Source organism: Schistocerca piceifrons, chromosome X, assembly GCF_021461385.2.
Source record: "Schistocerca piceifrons isolate TAMUIC-IGC-003096 chromosome X, iqSchPice1.1, whole genome shotgun sequence".
In the NCBI taxonomy this organism is placed as follows: domain Eukaryota; kingdom Metazoa; phylum Arthropoda; class Insecta; order Orthoptera; family Acrididae; genus Schistocerca; species Schistocerca piceifrons.
Window position 1 is genome coordinate 92,772,237 of NC_060149.1, and position 19,021 is coordinate 92,791,257.

The following is a 19,021-nucleotide window of genomic DNA, read 5'->3' on the forward strand; positions in this document are numbered from 1 at the left end:
TTCGATACCATTTGCTACTCTTCCTGACACTTTCAACGGTTTTCACGATCATATCGCTCCAGTAAATGCTTCCCATTGACTTGTTATAATGAAATACAGGGGAAGGTGCCATACGTCTTGCAACTGTTCGGTAGCTCTTTCTAGGTGTCTCTTGCACGTCCGCTGAATGAAAAGTCTACAGCATATAGATATCCCTTCTGTCACACCATTTCAGTGCCAACATTAGCCCTAAAACAGACCTGAATGTCAATCCTCCCTTTTGTCATTTCTCTGCCGTTTTGGGCATGTCTTTTCTGTTGGGCCATACTGTACCACACGCATTAATAGTCCGCTCATAGAGCCAACAGAGGAGTGCTGAGCTGGTGTACCGATTATCACAAAACGACATATGCCCCTTCTGCATATATTGCTCAATTAGAGTGGCGATGACGCCTCCAGAGACACCAAGATTGTGTTTTGTGACATCTGTGTCACTTCTGCAGTAAATAGCTAAGTTCTAAATATAGTTTGTTTGAATGTCACAAAGCAATTTTTCGATACCATTTGCTACTCTTTCTGACACTTTCAACGGTTTTCATGATCATATCGCTCCAGTCAATGCGTCCCACTGACTTGTTATAATGAATTACAATGAATTTATTCCAAAACAATTGCGATTTCACTTTGCTGTGATATACTGTTTTATTTTTAGTCACCCATTCAACAGAAGAAGGTTATTCATACAGGCAAAGGTTTTGAAATTGGTATACATGCTATCTGAAAACAATACGACAGTGGCGCAAAATAGGATGAAACTTGAACAAGTAGTCTGTTGTATTCACAATATTAGCATTTAAATGTAAATATCATTTAGATGTTCAGAAGTTTAGTAAAATACCTACTTGTTTCATTACAAATATGGTCCATAATTTCTGTGCTTACAAACAGGGAAAACAAGCCAAAGAAACTTCTTGTATCAGCTACACTTTTCAGTCCAGAATTTGTGGATGGAAATTGGAAATTTGTGGTAAGGTCTTATGGGTCCAAACTACTTAATCTAACTGAAACTAATGTACACTAAGGACAACACACACATCCATGCCCGAGGGAGGATTCGAACCTCCGACGGGAGGAGCCACCCAGACCGTGACAGGACGCCTCAGACCGCATTTATGGATGTAAACTGATGTTTTCATGGTGTAACATTATTACTTATCCATCCCAATTTCTGTTTTACATGCGAAGGCGTGGTGCCTTCTTTGTCGTCTTCTGATGAGTCATTCCTCGGTCTGGTACTGTTGAATGGCCAGAAAACACCAATGTCGTCGGTATATCAGAAGTCATCGAATAGCCTACAGAAGGTGACTGTTGTGCCAGAGCACTTGGTGGTGGTTCGGAATCATTGTCAGATTCACTTTCACTGCCAACCTCGAAATCTCTGTCTAATAGCAACTGAAGGCTTATTCAGCTGAGTAAAAAAGCTTGCTCGTGTTCAAAGTAAAAACCTTACACAAAATGAAACATTTGCAGCTAAGAAAGGAGGCAATGGACTTGTACATATGTACAAAAAACTGTCTCTGCTCGCACAGAGCTGCTAAATGCCGGACTGCTACAGCAGTCCATCTGAGGGCATGTCTGCTTCCCAGCCGACTTCTAGAGCAGTCCACCATATGCCAGGCCCGATTACAGTGGACTTTCATAGAAATCAGCCATAGTTACAGGGTTAATCACAATATATTATGCACTCTACCACAGCCACATCACATATGAATTGCTGCTATGGAGACACTCTAATGGAAGTAAAAACATATAGTTCCTACAAAAGAAGGCTGTAAGAATAATATCTTCCAGCAAGAAATTTGACAACTGTAGACCCATTTTCGAGCAGATGGGAATAATGACAATATTATCCAATATGTCTTCAATCCTCTTATCTATATAAAAGAAAATCACGGATCCTTCTGATGGGACAATATTATCCAACAGTTTTTCAGCTCTCTTGTCTACACAAAAGAAACTGAAGGATCCTTCTGACGGAGCGATGTGGCAATGGTTATCATACTGGACTCGCATTCGGGAGGGCGACGGTTCAAACCAGCGAGCGATCATCCTGGTTTAGGTTTTCCATGATTTTCCATAGTTGTTTCAGGTAAATGTTGGGATGGTTCCTTTGATGGAGCATGGGCGACTTCCTTCCCCATTCTTTCCTAATATGACTTGACTATTTGGCCCCTTCCCCTCCCCCAAATCAACCAACCAAGGATCCTTTTGCAAGAGACAAGAGAGTCATAACTGCGACACATGGTTTTAATATACAGTCGGTAAATTGAGAAGCAATATGACCTCCCACGACCAGTGAAGGGTGTTGACTTAGCAACAGTAACAGCAATATGTCTAGTATTGGCTGTCTTATTACTTTGTTGTACGGTATCCACTTTAGTATGATAGATCAAACTGCAATATTGCATTCATTTTGTATGTTATATGTTATTGTAAGCCTGAGACTGTCTTTCCAGTCAAGGCTGGTGAATGATATAGAATTGGTAATAAAGGTAATAATAAAGGTAATAAGGATTCCAACAATATGCATAGCGCTGATATTGGAATCGCTGGCCACTATCGACCATAGATCGAAGGTCGAAAGTGCCATGTTACATCGAAATCTGTGAAGTATTGATCAGAACCAGAACTGAAGTCATAGTTGTCAAAACAAGTGGTTGACCTGTTAAGCGCTATTATCGTGTTTTGGATTTATTAGAAAGTATGATGTAATAAGCTTCGTTGTGGGTAACTGTGTGCAGGGGAAGTAATATCCGAGCCGATACGTACAAACGTGATAACTGAAAATGCGACATTCTGCACTATTTTCAAGGCAGGGGAAGGAAGAGTGTGATAAAGTATTAACAACAGATTTGATCAAGGAAACCAGAAGAACTGGAGAGTTGGATTTATCGAAGCATGGTTTGGCATTTGGTAAGCTCTTTATTATTTATGTGTTTACAGTATATTTTTTTACGCATCCAGTGTATAACAGATGTTGGTCAATATTTTATAGTATACCAACATTAGACAATTATTCTAGTTTATTTACTGTAGCCGCGCGGTGAAGTCGTGTGGTCTGAGGCGTCTTGTCGCGGTTCGCGCCTCTCCCCCCTCCCCCCCTCCCCCCCCCCCTCCTCGCCCCACCCGTCTGAGGTTCGAGTCCTCCCTCGGGTATGGGTATGTGTGTTAGATTAAGATGTGCTTAAGCCTAGGGACGGATGACCACAGCAGTTTGGTCCCATAGTCCTTACCATAAATTTCCAAATTTATTTACCAGATGGTCAGGCACATTACAAAATAGTTCTTTAATATAAAGGATTTGACTGTCTTTTTTTGAATGCATTTAATTGATCGGTGCTCATGATAATTACTGGTAGTGTATTGTAGAATACCAGACCTGGATGGTAAACACAGTTTTGACACAGAGTTGTGCTGGAACTGTTTACATGAATTTTTCGGTGACACAGTATGGTACTCGTGCACAGTAGTGTTTGGGTTAAAGCCGTTATCCCTCATCACCATACTTTTCTTTACAAATAGCACAATTTCTAAAATGAAAATATGGGGAAGAGGAAGACTCAAAAGGCGTTCTCGAACTGCTATTGTTTGGTTTTATTATTGTTCTGACAGTTCTGTTTTGCTTCCCGAATGTTGTTATGGCACAAGTAGAGTTACCCAGAAAGATAAAACCATATCATAAGTGAAAATGTATTAAACTGCTATTGTTTGGTTTTATTATTGTTCTGACAGTTCTGTTTTGCTTCCCGAATGTTGTTATGGCACAAGTAGAGTTACCCAGAAAGATAAAACCATATCATAAGTGAAAATGTATTAACAGTTATTTGTTGGTTTTAGATTAGCCTGTTTCTATGGAGCCACTGCTAAACTTCAATTATGATGATATCTGCGGAAGTGGTTAGATCTTCTCGGTTTTTTGTTTCAATAAGCACACTGGTATAATCTGCCAATAAGGCAGTTTCTACATTCTTTACGCATAAGAGCAGATCATTACTATACACTAGAAAAGAAACAGTCTTAAGAGAGCACTATGGTACACCATGTGACAATAAGGATGTTTCTGAAAGGCAGTTCCGCGTAGTGCTACTGTGATTCCATTTGACCTCTGTGATGTGAGATTGATTACTTAAGTAAGATTTCAGGTACTCATTTGGCAAACCTTGCGCAGCATAACAGACAAGTTTTTTTAAGAGAACTGAATGATCTATAACATAAAATATCTTTGTCAAGTCTAAGAAAATACTCGAGATTTTGGAATGTGTTGTATGTATTTGTTGTATAATGGTACTATATTACTTTAACAGTTTTTAGACAGTCAGAGAAAATGCCCTCTGACATTGAGAATATTATATGTCTAATAAGGGTGTGAGAATAAAGTTTGCTGACATCATTATGTAATAAAGGATCTCATCAACACCTTCTGAAAGACTTTTTTTTAATGAGAGTACTGTATGCTTTGGGTCGACAGAAGCGCCCGATCCCACGCGTCGGCTTTGACCCGTGACGTAGGGGTGTTGTCGTGTGTGACGTCATGAAGGCGCGGAGTTTGGTTTGAGTGTGGCTGTCTCCAGTTCTGTTTTATCTTATTTTATTTGCTTTTCTGATCTGTTCGTTCTATCTCGTGAGATTTTTTTTTTTTAATTTAAAAACACTTATTACTTATTTTAATTATGTTTCCTCGAATTTCTGTTTTAGTTTATTATACTTATCTTTCTGATCTGTTCGTTCTATCCCGTGAGATTTTTTTTTAAAAAGACAAAAAACACTAATCAGCTACTGAAGCATCTTTATCTTCTATGGGTTGCAGGGGTTACGACCCCTGGGGAGGTGGGTGGGTATTCATGCATGGCTGTCTTCACTTACATGTTGTAGCTACGCAAGGCGTCTAAATTTGTTTATATTTAGTTTGCCCCCCCACCCAAAACACCCCATTTCCAGCACTTGTCCCGTTAGTGTCATTAGGCTTCTTTTGGAAAGTGTGTTTGTTTTTGTTTCCGCCATATTTGTGACGTCATGGGTCAAAGCAGATGGGTGGGATCGGACGCTTCCGTATTTCCTATGCTTTTTAGTAGCTCATCTTGACAAACAGACCTATGAAGGTGGTGCAGTGGTTTGCCCACTGGACTCACATTTGGGAGGATGACTGTTCAAACCCCCATCTGGCCATCCAGATTTGCATTTTCTGTGATTTCCCTAAATCGCTGCAGGTGACTGCTGGGATGGTTTGTTTGAAAGAGCATGATTGATTTCCTTCCCCACCCTTGACACAGTCCGAGATTGTTTTCTGTCGCTAATGACCTTGATGTGACAGACATTAAGCCCAGTCTTCCTTCGACAAACAGGACAGAGTGACATGCTGTTTTTGTTGACTTCAGGATTTGCAGGTTCCTGGGTGTATTTAACATCTAATTTTCCAATTTTTCTAGTCTCTAAATCCTTTGCACTTGTAGCAAAGCACTGGTTGGAAAGATCTGCATCAAATTTTGGGTCAATCTCAAGGCCCCCATCACGGAACAGAGAAATATTGCTATGAGTTTCCTTCTTCCCAATAAGTTTTTGTACAGTTTCTCATAGTGTCTTGGTCTTATTTGATGATTCCCTGATATATTGGTCATTTTCTCTTAATTTTGCCCCTTTTATGACCTAATTAAGAACAAATTTATACTTTTGTAATAATTTAGAAACTCTGGAGCATGGCTTGCTTTTGAAAGTTTAAATATAGCTCTCTTTCTGTTACAGGAAACTGATTCCTGCTGTAAATGAATTCTTTGGTTTGTTTGTATTTTTACATTTGAATTTATTTTTAGGGAAGACTTTAAAATTATTCCTGAATTTTGTTATGAAATAGCTCAGATGGCAGAGCACTTGCCCGCGAAAGGCAAAGGTCCCGAGTTCGATACTCGGTCGGGCACACAGTTTTAATCTGCCAGGAAGTTTCATATCAGCGCACACTCCGCTGCAGAGTGAAAATCTCATTCTGGAAACATCCCCCAGGCTGTGGCTAAGCCATGTCTCCGCAGTATCCTTTCTTTCAGGAGTGCTAGTTCTGCAAGGTTCGCCGGAGAGCTTCTGTAAAGTTTGGAAGGTAGGAGACGAGGTACTGGCTGTGAGGACCGGGCGTGAGTCGTGCTTCGGTAGCTCAGATGGTAGAGCACTTGCCAGCGAAAGGCAAAGGTCCCGAGTTCGAGTCTCGGTCGGGCACACAGTTTTAATCTGCCAGGAAGTTGTTTGAAGTACTGTCATTCAAGCTACTATCCTCCTAGATCCAGAAGCTGGAAAGGTGTCTCTCATACCCTGTATACCAATGATCCCAACCAGTTTACCCATTAATTTTAAGTGACTTCAGTTCCCAATCTAAGTTTAATTTCCAATAACAATAAACAAGGCTGAAGATCAGTGAGAGGGGTAAGATGACAGAAAGGGGGGGGGGGGGAGGAGAGGCAGATGCTCAGAGAGAGGGGGAAGGGGGGGGGCTAAGAGTAGGAGATGGGGAAAGGGGAACAGGAGTTCAGGATTATGTCCAATTCTTAGACATATTTAGCAGTTGTGAAGCATTGTCAGGTTTGCTAGTGTTCTATATTTCACTTGCTGAAGTTCCTCTTATATAAAAATAGATCCAGCGAAGTGTAGCCAAGGAACACTATACATAGCTGTGTCAGATGATTATATCCTGTATTAAACATCTGTGCTGACTACCTATCCACATTGACACAGACAATGTCAAGTAGTGTGGCACTAGTTTTTGTGACGTGGGTTGAAGAGTTTATGGTTACTAGCATGTTATGACTTTTAATGACATTAAGAAAGTTCTTTCTGTGCTACTACGTGCAAAATTATATTAAAATCACCACACAGTACTACAGTTCTTTCATAACTTTCATATTTCTTGAGGCAAGATCAAGATAATAAAAAAAAAAGCATTAATATTTTTGACTGGTGATTTGTAAATACACAAAATTACTACCTCCACTACAGTTAATTTTGTGGCTGTTACCTCAAATATCTTGTCGTTTGCTAATTTACAAGCAGAGTCTAATTTCTTATTATCTGTATTTTGTTTGACGTGTGTACAAATTCTTCCATGTTAAGAAATAACTCTCTGGAAGCTTAAGGGTATCAGTTTTTAAGTTTTGTAGATAGTCATTACACATCCAATCTCCACACAAGCATAAAACTGAAACATCTCTCCAGTCACTGGTAAGGAGAACACTTGAATTCCTAAAGTTTGTTTGGTAGTGACTTGACATTATGATATGCTAATTTTAAAACATTATCTCATTACCTGTGGTGGAAGATGATTCTCTGAAAAAGACATGCCTGTTTGGGTGTTACAATTCGTAGTGTAGTTTATAAGCCATCTGTCAGGAGTGTTTGCTGATTTTTTTTTATAGTTATTGACTAAATATTACGTATTTCTCTAGATGTAAGACTTTCCATCATAGTTTTCCTAAGTGAAACCCACAATTTGTATGTGTGGATCTGTCTAAAGCACTAGTATCTAAAACATGAGTATTCTTACATCTCGTGCTATAGATTGTTAATTTTTACATGTGTTATTTCAATTAGTTTCTTATACAAGGCCTGGAGTTCAGATAATGTCTTTGGGGCTGTTGTATGATGATCACATTTGTGAAATAGTTTTTGGAATATTTTCTGAACAGTAGTAAGAATGTTTTCTGGCTGATCCTTAGGGACATCTTGAGACCCAGCACAGATTACAACAGGGTTACCAGAATTAAAATTTTTCACAAAGTTTAGCCAACAGTTCCATCTTTTCATAAATTTGGTCACCAAGTTATATGCATGTGTGTGGAACTTCTTGAATTAATGCTATATTTACTCTTTATCATGGTAGTATTCTGTTTGTTGCCTGTATGTGTTAACATTGTAGATAATATACTATTAATATTAATGGTGAGTCATCAAAAGCATTAGACATTGACACCTCACATTTGTTTGTATTTAAGAGAGATGTAGACCTAAGCTGAATACATTGCATATACAGGTACTGACTGTATGTATAGTGTTGCAAAACAATTTTACATTTTCATGCTTTTTTTTGTAACTGTTCTTGTAATTTTCTGTGGTTGGTTTCATCACTTATATATTTCTCATGGACCAAGCTCAGGAGAAGACACATTTCAGGATAACATTAGAAAGACAATGTATTATCTTCATATACAGATTGATATACAAGCTGAAGTTGTGACGTAATTGATTTTGAACTTTCTGTTAGAAAGCTGATCTGTGTAAAGTGTACAGGTCTCACTAATTATTTTTACAGATTACATGTAATAAGTCTTTATTCAAAAGGAATCAGTGATGTTGTAGTGCCTCAAAATTAATGATATGCCTGCTAAACCACACTCAGGCATATTTCATTAAGAGTCTTTGAATGTACAATGCATGTGCAAGAATGATAAAAGGATGTCTCTGGATATTATTCGCACAGACCTGTGCAGCCACTACGTTTAGAGGCCATGTATGATGTGCAGCTCAAGAATGTTAGACTTGTAACAAGTACCTGTAGAACCACTTGTGTATGCTACTGTGTCAGTGCTAGTAAGCCAGCACTAAATGTCTCATTTTAACTTCTCATACTGCAGTCCCTTTCTGATTATTCTTTGACAAACTGTAAGGTTTGCCACTGCCATAAGAGGAAGGGGAGGGATCCTCACTGTTTCTTTAGCATTCAGCAAACAGCATGTGACACCTGAGTTGCATCAAACTGCGAGCATCACGAGAAATTTTGCCAGTCTTAGTTGGGTATGAGTTTGGGAAATCTGTGGTTTTTGAGAAGGGAACTTGCCTCTTTTGCCAGTCCTTTGTTGGCGTAGGTATGCTGCAGCAACCGCTGTTCGGTGTGGTGGTGGGAAATTGTCTGAATTGCTCATATAGCAGATGGTATAGACCTCAACAAATTTACACAAGCTGAACCTCAATGTGTGCTCGTGTTGATAGCTGTCGAGATTTAACAGCTATTAATGTGCAGTATCTGGGGCACCTTAGTAATATTAGGCTTGATAAGTTATGCAGGTATTTGCCATAGTCAGTTTGTATTTACGTAGCCTTATGTGGAAACTCAAAGATTCAAAGGTTATTATGTCGCAAACCAAAAATACTTCGATCAGGGTAGGTGTACCTACTGGGACCAACACCACCCAACTAACTAAAAGGTCATTGGTGGCTAACTCTCAAATTAAGTACTCTGTGAACTGTAACAGAGAGGTCCTCGAAAAGGTCTTGTCTATAATGAGCATCCCTGTAGTGCTCTCATATTTAATAAACAAACTTGCAATTAAATTCACTGCTCTTCTGTGGATCTCACCTATTTGTCCTATTTGGTAATGTTTTCAAACTGATGACCAGTACTGAAGAATTAGTTGGGCTAGTGATTCATGAGCCACTTCTTTTGCGGGTGAATTAAATTTTCTTATTTTAAATTTATTTATTCCTACGTATTTTAAATTTTCGTATGATTTTTTCCTCCAGTGACTACCAGTCTGTCATTTGCTTTTCCTGGAAGTAGTTCTGTATGGTCATTCCACTTTAGGTCAGTCTGCACTACATGGACACATTTTCTTAAGTTGCTATGGTCAGACAACTTGTGACAAGAATTCTAAGTTCATCATTATCATTCTCTGAAAAATGCTCTGGGAATTACACAGTTTGGAGTTGTGAGAAGTTCAGGTCACAATGAGGATCCATTATCCTTAAGTGAGAAAAGTCCATGAGCCTATTAAACTGCAATCATTTGAAACATTTGAAACATTTACTGCTGTGGCTAAAATGGTGGAGGATGCAGACTTCCCTAATGGAAGCTGGAACGAACACCCATAACTTGTGCTTGGAACATCAGTTCCACCAATAATGATGTTTTAAGTTTGTCAAGTGCAAACTAAAATTTGCTTTGTCTGCTGAATGTGACTGTTTACGACAAAATTGTTTTACAACACCCAACAGGCAAATTAAAATAATGGTGCCAATGTGAAACTCTCCCCCCAAAAACCTCACTTAACATTATAAAACCTAACCGATCATGTTTTTACTCCTTTTATAATTTCAAACCAATATCATAGGCTATATGTGTGAGTTTCACATCTGTTGCCTGTTTGCTTAGAACTGCAATAGCATATGTAATTTAAAGCAGTGGGAAGTAAACATTTCGATATATATCATTTGCATAAGTCTGTGTAATATACACTGAAATTGACTTTAATTTATGTAAGTGATATAATTCAGTTTGTATACTCGAAGTGGATTTTTTGAGAGATGTATGTGGCGAGGGCAGGGGGCATTTTCTACAGTACTTTATATTTTAGTTCTTCATAAATTTGCTGCATACATTCCCAAGCAGTGCAGCACAGAATAATTTGCGATCTTCAAAAAATTCTTATATGCTGCAGTTCCTCTAGTTGTTTGAGTTATTCATTACATGTGTGCAGCATTGCAGCATACAAAATGTTCCAGGCTGCTTTTGGCATCCCTCTCTCCCAGCAGTGCGAGGAGAAGGAATGTTTTTCTGCTAGCTTTGGGCAGCATGGAATCAAGAGCTTATGAAACTGTCATCTGTGGTCTGAAGGGACCTGTGCTCCCCATTGCAAGCAGCTGTTACTTGCAAAGTCATAATATCATTTATTGATGGGTTATGTGGGCCTGTCAAAGTAAACTTGACAAACTTTCTAAATAGTTTTTGTTGATTGTGTTCCACAGCTTTCATAAATTGTAGAAGTGACATTTGTAACAGCTGCTGCACAATTTTCCTTTTTTATTGTACAATTGATTTTGACCACAGACCATTTCCCGGTACCTGTGATATACACGTCATAGTTAGAGGAAAAATTTTGGATAAAAAGGTTGTTGGAAAATTGAAGCGAAATACAAGCAATGAAAAATAATTTATGGAGCAGCTTCACACATAACAGGCGTAATTTCTACAATAAGTTTTGTCTAGTGAAACTATATAGTAATGCAGTTCAGATCTTTAACCTGCCAGAATGGGATAAGATAACACAAACTCAGCTGCGTACTCATCATTGCTAGCTAATTTTTGACCTTCAGCTCTTGTGAGAATATCCATTGCTATGTGTTACTTCTGACACATCACCTTTTACACATTTTATATTAACACTATGCCATTTTTAACTAAAAAAGACTTGCACTAGGCAGCTGAACCCCGAAAGGGGATATCCCGGCCAATAAATGCCATATGAGCATTTCATTCTATTGGGAGAGCAGTGTTCAGTATGTAGGGCTCTGGTCACACTTTTTAACTGGTGTTCATTATGTGTGATAGTCTACATTTTTAATTACTTCACCTGTTTGTCATCTAGTCGCTCCTTTAATAAGCCAGAGCTTATGATTAAGTGATCAAATTTTGTCCATCATTCAAGTTTAGTGCACACCATGCATAACTTTGGCTATACTTTAGTGACTTTAGGTTAGTTTCATTTTAAATACTGGTGGACACTGTACTTCCTACTTGTAGATTTGTAAGACATTATTCAAAACAGTTGTGATCTTTGATGATTGTAGTCCACAGGCCTCAGGCTGCTGATTGGGTTGTTATGGTAAGGAAATGCCAATGTGATAGGTTTTATCTCCACGTGCCTTGAAAATTACTTGGTCTATCCAAAGCTGTTATTTTGCCTGATACACCTTGTCTGGTGAGACTGTCTTTGTGGATGGTGGAGGCCAGATCATGTGTAGGTTTGCAAATCTCATGACAAAACATAAATGAGGGTACTAGCCATCTTAGTATTCTCATGTGCCATAACAACAGATATGAGATGCTGTCTTGCTGATAAGAAGTCTGAGCCAGCATGAATTGTCTCATTTGTTGTGGCTATCGATACTCCGTCTACAATATTCAGATAGGCGCACTGAGAAAAATGCTTAGTGGTTACTGGGTTTTCAAGTTTTAGGTAAGGTTTTTTTTTTTAGTACTGTGTGTGTGTGCGCGCGCGCGCGCACGCCAAACAGAGTTAAAGAACACCTTTGAGGACTTCACTTTGTTAGTGATGAAGCACTGGAAGCAGAGGTGAGGTTTTGGCTCCATCAAAAAAAATCATCCGTTCTACTGTGACAGTATCATTGAACTGGTCTCTCATTGGGAGAAATGTGTTAGTTGCCAAGGTGACTGCATTCAGAAAGAAATAAGTAGACATCAAGAATAAAGATGTGGAATGTTAAATAAAGCTTTCACGTAAAAAATTTAGAGGTACTACTTTTCAGCATACTCGTGTAAAATTTTGCGAACTGATCTGCCTAAAAACCCCAAGAAGTCATGGTCTTATGTAAAGTTAGCTAGCAGATTGATATCCTCTATTCAGACACTTAGTGATCATGCTGGCACCAAAACAGTGGAAGACAGGGACAATGCAGAAATACTGTATTTGGTCTTCACAAAACCATTTCCGTGTGAAAGATCATAAAACAGTTTCTCATTTCAATCATCACATGTGTGGTGTCACCGCCAGACACCACACTTGCTAGGTGGTAGCTTTTAAATCGGCTGCGGTCCGCTAGTATACGACGGACCCGCGTGTCGCCACTGTCAGTAATTGCAGGTCGAGCGCCACCACACGGCAGGTCTAGAGAGACTTACTAGCACTCGCCCCAGTTGTACGGACGACTTTGCTAGCGACTACACTGACGAAGCCTTTCTCTCATTTGCCGAGAGATAGTTAGAATAGCCTTCAGCTAAGTCAATGGCTACGACCTAGCAAGGCGCCATTAACCATTTCTAGAGAGAGTCTCACTTGTATCATCAAGAACGCTGTATACAAATGATGGATTAAAGTTAAGTATTCCAGCAGCTACGTACTTTTCTTTATAGCATTCATTACGTATCCTGTTTCAGACCTCAAGCCAGCCTGCGTGAGTTGACGCGTGCATTTCGGCCTCCTCTCTCAATTAGTGTGCGTTGTGTTGGCTGATCTGCTGACACAACAACATGAACACTGAAAGGCCATTTTTTGAGATATGTGATCACAGAAGTTTCTATTCTGTCAGAGAATTTCTGAATAAGTAACAAAATTAATTGTAGTAGGTACCTAATTTTAATTGCTAATACTATGTATTATTGTAACTTATCTTTGACCTGTCCAATATCAATTGTACAATTTGTGCTATATGATAAAACTGGACCAATAAAAAATCAAATCAAATCAAAGCAACTAAAATTGCTTAGTAGCACAAAGGTGTTTGGATCAATGAGACACCTGTGAGACTCTACAGAGATTATGTGGAAGGACCTGCCCCTCTTCTAGTAGTAATTCATTGCTGGAGTGATGAAGGGTACCTAGAGACTCAAAAAAGCACAGGTCATTCCTGTTTTCAAGATGGGTCATAGGACAGATGCCTATGTCACTGACATCAGTCGATTGTAAAATTGTGGAACTTTTTCTATGCTATGCTAATTTATTATGATGTTTTTCAAGGATCTCTATAAAAATCAGTGTGGACTCCACAAAGAGATATCTTATGAAGCTTGTTCTTTTTGTCCTTGAGATTCAGAGCATTGTAGACACAGTGTCCAGGTTGGCACAGTGTTTCTTGACTTCAGGAAAGTATTTGATACAGTTCCGCACTGTCATTTAGTGAAGGAAATTTTAGTTACTGAGTATCAGACCAGATTTGTGACTGGATTGCAGGAATTCCTTGCAGAAAGAACTCAGTTCATTGCTGTCTACAGAACAGAATCGACATACATAAAAGTTAATTTCAGGAATATCCCAAGGAAGTGTGGTAAGACCATTACTGTATACAATATGTATAAATGAATTAGTTGATAATGTCATAAGCACCATAAGGCTGTTCGCAAATGATGCAGTTGTCCATAAGAGGATAGCAGTGCCAAAAGACTGTAGTAAATTGCAGGAAGACTTGCAGAGGATCAGTGATCAGTGCATGGGCTGGCAGTTGACCCTGATCATAAATATGTCTAACATAATGTGCATAAATAGATGAAGAGGGCCACTACTACACTGTTGGCAACAAATTGCTGGAAACAGTAACTACCACAAAATAACTAGGGGTAATCATCCAGGGTGACCTAAAGTGGAAATTGTGGGAAAAGCAGGTAGCAGCTTGAGATTCATTGGGAGAAACTTATGGAAGTGTAACTCCTCCACGAAAGAGATGTCTTACAAAACACTTGTTCGGCTGTTTCTTGAGTGTTGCTCATTGGTCTGGGACCCTTGCTATGTTAGATTAATTGAAGAACTAGAGAATATCAAACAAAGAGTGACATGTTTTGTCACTGGATCATATAGTCAGTATGAGAGCATTACAGAGATGCTCAATAATGTGCAGTGGCAGATGCTACAAGAGTTCCACTGTGCATCACAGGACGTTTTCTATTGAAATTCCAAGAGAGTACATTCTGGAAAGCAGCAGACAATTTAATACTTCCTCCCACACACCTCTCTGGAAACGACCACAATGAAAAAATCCAAGAATTTACACCTAATAAGGAGGTTTACCAGATATAATTCTTCCCTAATTTCATTTGCAAATGGAGTAGGAAAGGGGGGAAACAGACAGTGCTACCTGATGTACCCATTGCCACACACTGCAAGGTGTCCTGTAGAGTTTAGATGCAGATGTAGAAATATATCAGGAACTTTTTTCTTTATTCCTTTTCTGTTTTCTTACATAATGGAAAGTCCGCACACAGTATTAGAACACAAACTGTATTCAGTAATTGGTTGACCTTGAAGTGAGTGAAACAGAAGATAATAAAATGGCTGAAATCTTACATTTTTTCTTGCTGAAATTATTTCACTGAATACGGCTATATTACAGTTACCACAATCATTTAAAAATGTGAATATGAAGTGGTAAAAATGAACAGAGTTGGAAGCATCAGTGGCAGGTTATGTGTGAACACCCCTAGTTACACTAGGTGCTTTTTAACTGTATTGTTTTAATTTGTGACAAACCTGTTTTGTTCCTATTTTTTACAAACCCATGTGGAATGCGTTACATACTACACACTATGTCAGCATGGCAGATATGATAGTCATAATGGAACAGGACATGTAACAACAAGCTTTTTAAGGTCAGAAGATAATAGTCTTAAGAGTTGAAACCATTTGTCAGGAACAAATAGAATTTGATCTTGGCTATTAAAAGTTTCTTATTGCTCTTTCCCATCTCGAATTGTGAGAAATTTCAAAAAAGTTTGTAGTTTTCATGGTACAACAAGTTTGTAGTTCATTTCATATGTATGTAATGGGAGGGAAAGGGTCATGTTAGACAGCTCCTGCAGCGTCTCATGATTACTCTTCTTGCCAGTGGTGATAAGTTACTTCTGGCTTTCCACAGGGTTCAATTCTAGGACCACTTAAGTTTTTGTTGGATATGAATGACCTTCTGCCTTACCCTGATAAAGCAGAACCCCCAACAGAGCTGTAACAACAAAAGGAACAATAAGTGAAATAGTCAAAACTGTTAATGATTGGTTCTTGGTAGATGGCCTGTCACATAACTAAGAAAAGAAAAACATGGTTAATTCAGTTCCATACATGGTAAGAAAGGTCATAATCATTATCAATACAGCACAGGGGAGAACAAATGTGTAAAACAGATTGTTCAGAATCTCTCATTGTGCACACTAATCATAATCTGAATCACTAATCACATATTATAGATCTTTTCAAATCCTCTAGTTCAGCAACATTTTATCTGTGGGTAATTTATAATCTTGGTGATGAAAATATTAGAAAGGTAGTTTACTTTGCATACTTCCATTTATTATTATCATATAGAATAATTATATGGGACAATTCCACACATTGGTACAAAGTGTTCATTGCACAGACACATGCTGTAATGACAATACCTATTGCCTACCCTCGAACTTCATGTAGGAACCTGTTCAATAAATTAAGCATATTGATAACAGCCTCACAGTAGATTTACTCTCTTATGAAGCTTCTTGTAAAAATCAGACACAACTTGAAAATAATAAAGTACACCATTTGAGACCAAGCTAGCCTCCAGTATCCAAGTGAGCAAAGTATGCATGAAATTTTTAACAACCTTTACTGTGAGTTACAGGAGCTGTAGATAACAAAAATTTTAAAATCAAATTAAAACTATTTGTACATGAGAACTACCCCTACCCCATAGATTTTCTGAGTAGAGGGGATGAAGTGGTTGGATTACATTTATCAGATTTTTATTTTAGATTCTCTGGACACTCTCTGTGTGATGTCAGATTATACACTGGAAGGTAAGTAAGTGCAGGCACGATATATTGGCAGTGTAATGTGTTTTCTAGCAGAATGAATGATTGGAGATAAATGATTTCGATAGCACTTGATTGTAGGGGTTTACACATTGGGTATATCTTTACAGAGATTTTGAAAAAGTGAATTTGATTAAGTTTTATGTTAGAGGTGGTATTTTTAAGTGGAACCTTTAAATCCAGTCCATTGGTCTAGTAGGACTGATGAATAGAATGTTGAGGCTGCAGAATTCAGGCCCAGAAAAATTTGTCAAAAGCAGGAAACATTCAGGTCTTATGGTTTGCACTTATACGCAAAAACCACTGATCATGAAAGTAAATGTACACTATTCTTTTGAGTGATTCAAACCAGTGTTGACATCAATATGTGAGGCAGTGAAATGCAATTTTGTAGAGTGATGATTCACAGGACACAGAGGAGCATGTGTACTTGTGGTACTTGCTAAATAAACAGTATTTACCAGAGTCTGTTGTGTCGACTGTCAAATTTTGTGTGCGAGCATGTGAAGTGATTTATTGGGCTAATTTTCCTGCTGGACAATTGATAAAATAATTAAAACATCTTAGACAGTAACATTGTTCTCATACTGTGCAGATGATCAGGAATTGGACATTGTCTGTAGCAGTGTGATAATCCTCCTGTCTGCAAAATAAGAACTATTGCATCATAGATTGAAAAAAGTGACATGTATGTACTCTATTAGTCTGGTCAAAGGTCCAACTTGAATCACATCCAAAATCTTTGGGGTGAACTAGGACATCAGAACATATCAAATCAACTGGTATTACGATGTGGCAACAGCTGTCTATGATGATGCCTTGGAGAAAGGAGCTAATTCTGTCTATGGTGTATTATAAATTAGTGGAAAGTCTCTCTGAAGATTATGAACAGTGATAACAATAAAGGAGGTCCTGTACATTGTTAATTATGTGGCCATTGTCTTTGGAACAGACAGACTTTGAGACCAAAGGCTTTGATCACATATTTTACACGCATTATGCATAAATTAGTTGGTACATAATGTTAGTAGCCCTCTGAAGGTTTAGCTATTGGCTAATGATATAAAGAAATATAATGTAATACACACAAATAAAAAATAACGAAACAGATATATGATGAGTTCAGATATTATTTCCTCTCAGCACTGTTACAGATCCATTAATGATGCTGTATTCAAACATTTATCTACCTGTATGCAGTTCTTATCAGACAGGATCATATGAGGCAATTTAGAAGGTTTAATGATGTTTGTCTTATGAATCATTAGTTGGCTCAAACACATAATAAGAATTAACTCTTAAGCAAAACAGCAAAAGTGTTCTGCATAGTGGAAAATATAATCTTATAATTAATGCACCCTAAAAAAAATGAAACAGTTTAAGGACTATAATCTTAAACGTTAAGAAATTTATGCAAATACATGCCTTTTTTGTCATACAGCTAGTCATTCTCCCCTCAAATCATCCATCAGTGAGGTGTAAGGGCTAAGATGATATTAATGTAACATTTAGTCTTCATTAAAGTACATTATGACTTCTAGAGAAAAAATTTAAATGTAAAAATAATGGAGTAAGATAAATTTCAGTGAAAAAATCAGTGAAAGATAGTACTAATGAAAGTGTTGCTTATCCCATTGTCTGCTTTAAGTGCCTTTTTGAGGTCGGAAAGAAAATCTCCTCAGCTTCAAGGTATGTGGTATGCCCACGAAGTGGATGGCTGTTGAAGTGAAACAGTTGTTAGTGGTAGACTCTGGGACACCTGCTACACAACTGTTCTATCTGGCTTTTCCAGACAATACAGAGCTTTGTCTGGTTAGATTTTTAATTCCACAGTTACTCATAGAATACCTATGGAGCTCACTCCCAATAGGTCAGATGATCTGATGGACATGAACCACATCCAAACAAACAGACTATCTTTAATAGAACTAAAAATCCACTTCAGTTGCCAGTAATTTCTGATTCATTTATAGCATGGCCAGTTTCAGAGCCTAAAGCTTCATCTTCAGGTGTCACCAACTGTGAACAAGAGGAAGAACTACTAACATATGAGAACTACAGAGTTGGCATATAAAATGAGAGGTCAAGCTGTGAAAAGTGGTGTACTTACATAATTATGGAAACATAAATCAGAAATTACTGGCAACTGTAACAGACTTTTTATTCTATTAGTATGTTCCTCAGTTGTGGATGTTTGGCTGGTCATATACTGTGTACCAAATTATCTTTACAGAATAGTCCTCAAGAACGACAAATCAAAATAGGAGCTAGAAATAGTAACATAAAATTAAGTGTACCAGACTCTCTCATTCATAATAGAAAGAGAAAGTGACATGTTTGAAAATGTTTCACCATTGTGTAATTGTAAAATTAGGTATTACATTGCTGAAAGACACACATTCATGAAATGATTTAGGAATGATATATGACTTATAAAAACATCAACTTGTCTGCCAGTGAAGCAGATTCAATATGCCACAATGCTTGGTGAGTTCCCACTGTAACTGAACTTCACAAACCATGAATTTCTACAAAGGCATTTCCTGTAAGAATCTGATACAAAATGACCTCCAAGAAGTTGAGTAAAATGGACAATAAAATTCAGTGAACATAAAAATATCATAAAGATGATGAATAGCATGATAGAGAGAAAAAAATAGTCATGTTTACATCAACTTTTTAAATTCATCTCTATTTCAACAAGTAATGAGTGGTTTCCTCAGTCTT

General features: G+C 38.0%; 1 protein-coding gene across 1 annotated transcript in view; it reads left to right on the forward strand.

Moving 5' to 3' along the window:
* The first annotated feature begins 2,650 nt into the window (after positions 1-2,650).
* LOC124721175 (leucine-rich repeat-containing protein 40-like) overlaps positions 2,651-19,021 on the forward strand; it is a 221,279-nt gene continuing 204,908 nt past the window's right edge. The window contains exon 1 of the mRNA XM_047246009.1: positions 2,651-2,952. Within this exon, the coding sequence (XP_047101965.1) occupies positions 2,826-2,952 (127 nt within the window). The 5' untranslated portion in view covers positions 2,651-2,825. The remainder of the gene's footprint in view (positions 2,953-19,021) is intronic.